The sequence below is a fragment of the Drosophila sulfurigaster genome, chromosome 2L (genome assembly GCF_023558435.1).
Source record: "Drosophila sulfurigaster albostrigata strain 15112-1811.04 chromosome 2L, ASM2355843v2, whole genome shotgun sequence".
In the NCBI taxonomy this organism is placed as follows: Eukaryota; Metazoa; Arthropoda; class Insecta; order Diptera; family Drosophilidae; genus Drosophila; species Drosophila sulfurigaster.
The window spans coordinates 27610239-27617085 of record NC_084881.1 but is presented as its reverse complement, the minus strand read 5'-3'; the positions used below and the strand labels follow the sequence as shown (position 1 = coordinate 27617085).

General features: G+C 36.1%; 1 protein-coding gene across 1 annotated transcript in view; it reads right to left on the bottom strand.

The window, feature by feature from the left end:
• Nucleotides 1-1584: 1584 nt before the first annotated feature.
• LOC133850396 (uncharacterized protein DDB_G0288467-like) overlaps nucleotides 1585-6847 on the bottom strand; it is a 57277-nt gene continuing 52014 nt past the window's right edge. The window contains exon 3 of the mRNA XM_062286488.1: nucleotides 1585-1808. Coding sequence (XP_062142472.1) covers nucleotides 1778-1808 — 31 coding nt within the window. The 3' untranslated portion in view covers nucleotides 1585-1777. The remainder of the gene's footprint in view (nucleotides 1809-6847) is intronic.

Genomic DNA, 6847 nt, shown 5'->3' with positions numbered 1-6847 from the left:
CAAAGCAAACGTAATAAAACAAACAGAGTACTGAATGAGTACTCGAGTATGAGCAAAAATGTCATACTCGTTGCAGTTTTCTGATAACAAAATTATTAAAGAATAATATTATTTACAATTTGACGTATTCAAAGTGCTGGGAAAATGCTTAAAATATATCTGATAAACGTTAGCAAATTATTAGGAAATTTGTGGACAACATTTTATTCATTATTTAACTAATTAGAATTGCTTGGAAAATGAGTGAAATATAACCGATAAACGATGGAAATTTAAATCGAATTTGGGGTATTGCATTCAATGAATATTCATATTCAAACTATAAAAGTTTTCAGTAAGAATATTCAATAATTTTAAATGATCTTTTATATTCTGAAACATTCTATTATATAATACACTGCAATTATTTGTACTACAATTTTATTAGATACTTAGCTCTATACAATCAAGTTGAATTGCACTGACTAAAAAACTTGAGAGCTATACTTTAGTCGTTGCCAATATGTATCTAATTATTTAATTGCAGAGCAACTAATTATATAATATAAAATGCTCAGTTAATATTCTAATGACAGAAGTAAAGCATAGAAACTTTAGAGAGAAATATTCTTTTACTTTAATTTAAAGCTAGCAAACCTCCCTAACCATTAACTACAAGTATGAAAGCAAAGTAAATGTAGTTGCAAGTTTCTAAAGTAGAAAAGAGAAACTTGTAAAACAAGCTTTGCACGCTTTGCGCTAATAAGTAATTAAAAAAAATGTAATATCGCGATCAATTTGATGTCTGCTTTAATATGTTTAATTAACAACTTTTTGGGGGCATAAATCTTGGCGGCACATAATCAGTTCTTAAGAGTATGCCATGGTTAACCAGCTTTTTATTATTATACATTGCATTTTTCATTTGGTTGTCGTTTAAGTAGTTTTTTTTTACTCTAGCTATTAGCGCTGTTGTTGCTTGATTTGTTGTTGTTTTAGTTGCTGTTGTTGTTGTTGTTGCTTGTGCTTTTCGCGCTTTAGTTGGTTGCGGTTCAACGCGCACTTTGCCTCCGCGCGCGTTTCTCGCGCGCATTTTCATCATCAACAATTTTTGGGTAGGAGAAAACTTTGCCAAAAACTTTAGCACATGCGAAAAAGGGTTTCGCATGCGTGCAGCTGCAGCTAACTTCAGGTGTAGATATGTGCACGTGTGTGTGTGTGTGTGTGTGTGTGCACGAGTTTAGCTTAAGTTTTAGCATATAGCAAGGCAAGCCAAGGCGCTGGTTGAAACTTCCACAAAAGACCAGCAGTCAGACAGGAGGCGTTCAACGCTCGGTTGCTGCGTGCCACGCACACCTTGAGGAGTTTTGTGCGGCTGCCACAAGTAGACATTGGTTAAAAACTTTTCAACTACCCGCAACACACAGACACACCAACACACACACGCGCATACGTAGTTTGAAAAATTATTATAACGCGCCACGTTGGCAACCTTTTCATATGCCAAAAACTTAGACAACGATGCCAGCAGCAGGAGGGAAGTAGGGAGGAAGGCAAAGCGAAGTCGGTCTGAAAGTCTTGTATAGATATAAAATTATGCGCGTTTATTCGTAAATTAAGTGCTGGCTGTTGCTTTCTGTGCAAAACTTGGCCAACAAGCAAACACCCCAGCAAAACCCACCAACCAAGGCAACCAACCAAGGAACTCTCAACTTGCCCTGCGGTTCCTTCCACTCAAAGGGATTTGCTTTTTCTCGTTCGAGTGCATCTTTCTTCTGCTTCTTCTTCTTTTACTTTCTCACTCCGAACAAATTTTATGCGTGTGATGTCTTTAAGAGAAAGAGAGAAGTTCGTTATTCGAAATACATTTCAATCGCCGCATTATAAATGTATAAGGCCTAAGTGCTGTCTGCCTATCAATAGCCACAAAATTTATCAAGCGTCATTTATAAATAAAACTTTGTTACACTGCAAAATTCTGTAGGAATGTGTGTGTGTGTGTGTGTGTGTGTGTGTGATGGAAATAAACTTAAAGTCCATTCAACTCTGACTGGCACACATGAGCATGCTATGGTAATAAAGCAATGATAAGAGCTAAATTGCATGACCAAATGCTGGGCATGCAAGTAAATGTAACAGCAGAAAAAGAGAGAGAGAGAGAGAGAGAGAGAGAGAGAGACAGAGAGAGAGAGTGAGTGAGAGAAAGGGAGACAGGTGGAAAAGGAAGCGAGATAGGCAATGTTATTCAATACATAAGCCAAAAGACCTTCACATGTGAGCTTAGCTCCAGAGCTAATAGCTTTAAGTTAACTTTAGCCAACTGAAGCTGAAGCAAAGTTAAAAGTTAGTGCGGTTAAGCATGTAAAATACCCTGGACTTCAATTTCAAAGCAGCAAGTTTAAGTGGCTCAGCTAAAGTGATGCTTACGATTTGAGTAACCAAAATGCTGATCAAAATGTTTCTATAGAGGATTTCAGTTTGAAAACCCAATTTTATTGTAACGAAATTTGTGAAGGAAGTGCAAGAGATTTTTGTAGGATGGTGAATATTTGAAGTTGTTTAGATATTGGAATTTTAAATTGCATAATAAATAAAAGGTACATTTTCTATAAAATATAAGTAAAATACCAAAAATAACATTTACAGTGCGTGAAGTATAGTTAGTAACTTACAATTTTTTTTTAAAAGCTAATTCTTTTGTAATAGAATTTGTAAAGCAATAGCAAGAGATTTTCATAGGATGATGAATTTTTGATGCTGTTTAGATATTTGAATTTTAAATTGCATAATAATAAAAAGTTAATTTTGTTTTTTAATATAATTGAAATGCGAAAAAGATTATTTATACATATTACATGAAGTATAGTTAAAATAAATGTATTTTAGTTAATAACTCAACATTTTTTTTTTGGAAATTATGAATTGTATTATTTTTAGTAAATTTTAAGTAAAATTTCTGAATGAAATTATTTTATTGTCTTCTTTTTCAATTATTTTAGTTTATTGATATACAACAAATTTTAGTTTTGATCATTTTTTTACTACAACTTTTACTTTTGGTATTAGTAATAAAACTCATTAATTTACTTATTAATATTTAATAATTTTTAGCAAAATGTGAGCTTGTAGTACTTTTAATTTGTATTCATTACAGCAAATTTTGTACATATTATTTATATATATTTTTTTAATTAAATAGTATTACAAAATAGTTCAATCAAATTTCATGGTGCAATAATTTAGGGTTTTTCAAGTTAGTCCAGACTGAATAACCGTATAAATAAGATTTAGATCATTCTTAGTTGTTATTATGAGAAAATTATTATTTATATTACAATTTTTTTACTTCACTTATTTAAGTGCTTGCTTTATTTCGCCGCCATGAATAATAATATTGTCGCCGTTGTCGATTTATTAGCTTTACTTTATCAACACGTTAATTTCGCTGACACGCTCTTATGATCTATATGCAGCCAATCGAGCAAGCAACAACCCAATGGAGATGCCAAGCAAGGACAACGTAGACAACGTTTTTACCTGTCGATGTGGCGACATACATAGATGTTGCCACACATAAAGTCATTGCCACCGACTCTAGCTGCTGCAGCATTATTGGCAGCCAACAGCAACAGCAGCATCAGAAATCGAGTTTGGTGATGATGGAGGAGGAGCAGGAGGGGGAGGGGTAGAAAGAGACGGCATATAACGAACACAACGCTTTGAAGCGCGCTAAAAATTTCAGATTTTCAGGACATAACATTTTACGGTTTCACGGTTCATTGCCGCATGCAGGAAAGTGAAAGATACATCGACACACAGCAACAGCAACACATCACACACACAGTTGCAGCACTGTATGTGTGTGTGTGTGGGAGTTGTTGGCATATGAAAGCGATACTCTCGTTTGCTCGTTTCAGTTTTTCTTTTTTTTAAATCGTTTGAAGCGCCGTCCGCCGCCATCACAACGATGAGAAGGAGATGGAGTAGAAGAGTCGGGTTAACTTTTAGGTTTTCATTGGTTTTGTTACTGAGCTGAGCTTCAACAAAATATTTTAAGCAGTTTAGAGAGTGCCAGGCGTGTGAGTATGTGAAAGTATCTTCCATATCAGTTACGCGCGTAAAAAAAAAATGTAAAAGTCTAGAGAATTTGCCATGCGTATGTGTGTGTGTGTCTGTGTGATATTGATGCAACTTTTACCACAGTCGCTGCTGCTGCTTGGCAGCCAAGTTAAACCTTTTGATTCACGCTGTAAGCATATCCGATTCTCGCAATTTTAATTCGTTTAAAATAGAGTATGTGAGCACAACAATTTGTGCCAAGGACACCCTCTCGAAAGCAGCTTTAATCTGTATTTTGCAAAATGTTTGTACTAAATGACAGGCTGATTGACAAAACTATCACTTCCCAACTTGAAATGTAAGAGTTAAAAGGCTGCACGTTTTTTTTAACACAACAGATTGAATATACAATGTAAGTATTTATCTATATCTATAAGTATCTATCTATATCTGTATCTGATCTAAATATACAACACTGTTTGTTCTGATTGTCTGGCTGAACTATCAACTCTCACCTCAAAAATTTAAGAGCCAGAAGGCTGCAACTTTTAAATAAGATTGTTGATAAGTTGAAATAAGACAAGTATAAAACGGTTCCTCCTGACTGACTGACTGAACTTTTAACGCGCAGTCCAAAGTGAAAGACCAAGGAGGCTGCAATTTCTATACAACATAATTTGACTATTTAATGTGCAATAAGGCTAGGTTTATCAAGAAGTCAATATATACAAGTCTAGCAAAGTTTTTCCTGAATGAGTGCCTGAAATTTTAAGGCAGAGTCTAAGCGGTAAGAGCTAGAAGGCTGAACTTTTTTCAACACAACAATTTAAATGTGTAATACAAAATATTTGCATATATTGAATTTCGCTTTGTTATGACTATCTATCAACTTTGTAACAAAAAAAGTAAGAACTATAGAGCAATTTTATAGTGCAATAAAGCAGAGTTTTTCAAAACCTTTCTTTATATGTACAAGTTATTATTTTAGACTGACTGACAGACTCAAATATGAATGGGCAGTCTAAAGCGTTAGACCTAAAAGGTTGCAATTTGACCAATTTAATAGTGAAATAAGACTAAGTTTTTCAAAATTTCATATTTCTAACTGCTTTAAATCGGACATTAAAGTTGGAATAAAATTTCTTCACTCTTTGAATAAAACAGTTTCATTATACACAATTAAACAGAAAGGAAATTGTTTGTTTGTTGAACAATAAATAAATAAATTTCCTAAATTTTCGTTGTATTGCTATTTTCGATAACGCTTTAAACAGCAAAGCGAAACATTGTTGCAGTGTCATTGTGAAGGCAACCCTGCCTCTCAGAGTGGGCGACTGTGAAGTGCACTTATGTGTGGAGTCGAAGTCGCAGCCGAAAAAATAAAGAACCAAAGAGGAGAGAGTTGAGCAGAGAAGGAGAGAGAGAGAGTGGGAGAGCGAGAGAGAGTGAAGGAGGCCACTTGACAGCCACAAAGCGCCTGGCTTGTCACCCGGCTCTTGGTCAAAGCGTTGCACGCCAAGTGCTCTCCAAGCAGTTAAGCAGCGTTGCCGATGCCATAAATGTTGCAAGTTGGCGACGCAACGCGACGCGACGCGACATTGCTGCACTTGCTTGCCGCAAAGAGTTTAAGCATGGGAGGCAAGTGGCAAACGTTTGCCATTTTCATCTCGTTCTTTTTCACATTGTATATGTGTGTGTGAGTGTGTGTGTGGAATGCATCTTCGAGCTGAGTGAGTAACGATGGCAAAGACGAAGACGATGAGAAAAGGGATGAGGGGGAATGCATACAGACAATTTCACAGCAATTTAAGTTTTGCTTTTGTTTAAGCAACACTTCAATTAGAGCGTCTTAAAAACTATGTCAACTGCCGCCGCCAGGATGTGCATCTCAATTTGTCGACGATGTTTCTCGGCACTTTCGCAAGGTGATTAAACTCATTTGCCGCACCAAAAGTGTTGTCGCCCTCTCTCTCTCTCTCATTCTCCCCTTCCATTCACTCGCCCCATTGTTTGTTCTTTCTCTCCTTTCTCTCTCTTGAACTATTCATGTAGCCCCATGTAAAAATGCTTCTTGTTCCGTATCTTTTGCCTGTGTGCGCGCAGTTGTAATAAATTTGGCAGCAAAATAGTTTACAGCAACGCATTCAGCACGTAGCAAATTGTTGCCATGTGCTCTTCACATCACTTTGTCAGTGTGTGTATGTATTGGGTTTGTGTATATATGTGTGTGTGTGTGTGTGTGTTCGCTTGCCACACATGAACAGGTGCGCTTTATGGTTGACTTCAACTTTTGCCATCGCCATCGTTGTTGTTGCTGTTGCTGCTGCTGTTGCCTCGACCGCTGTTCTCATGAAATTGGTTTTTGCCACACACAAACACACACACACACACATACCCGACAGCAACAAGGACAACAATTTCTTATGATTTATTATTTTTCAATGTGCTTTGCTGGATAGCTTAAGCCTTTGCTCTACTTAGCTGCCACCGCAATTTTGTCACATTTATTAACTGATGGATTGGGTGTAACCTTAACAAAACTTTCGACTTTGGGGCCAACACAATTTTGCTCGACTGACCTTTTCACTTCTTTCGGTTTGACCATGTGTGTGGGCTATGTACTCTATACTTTTGCGAGAATTCTATCAGATTTGCTGAAATTTGTGCTGCATACTTTTAAGCGCAGTGGCTTTATAGGGTAAAAAGTATTTCTTAAAAAGTGTTGCCTGCTTGTAAAGCATGAACTGCTCATTGCCTGTTAAACTATTAATTTTGAAGCAAATAAATTCATTTTAATAATAGTAAATTA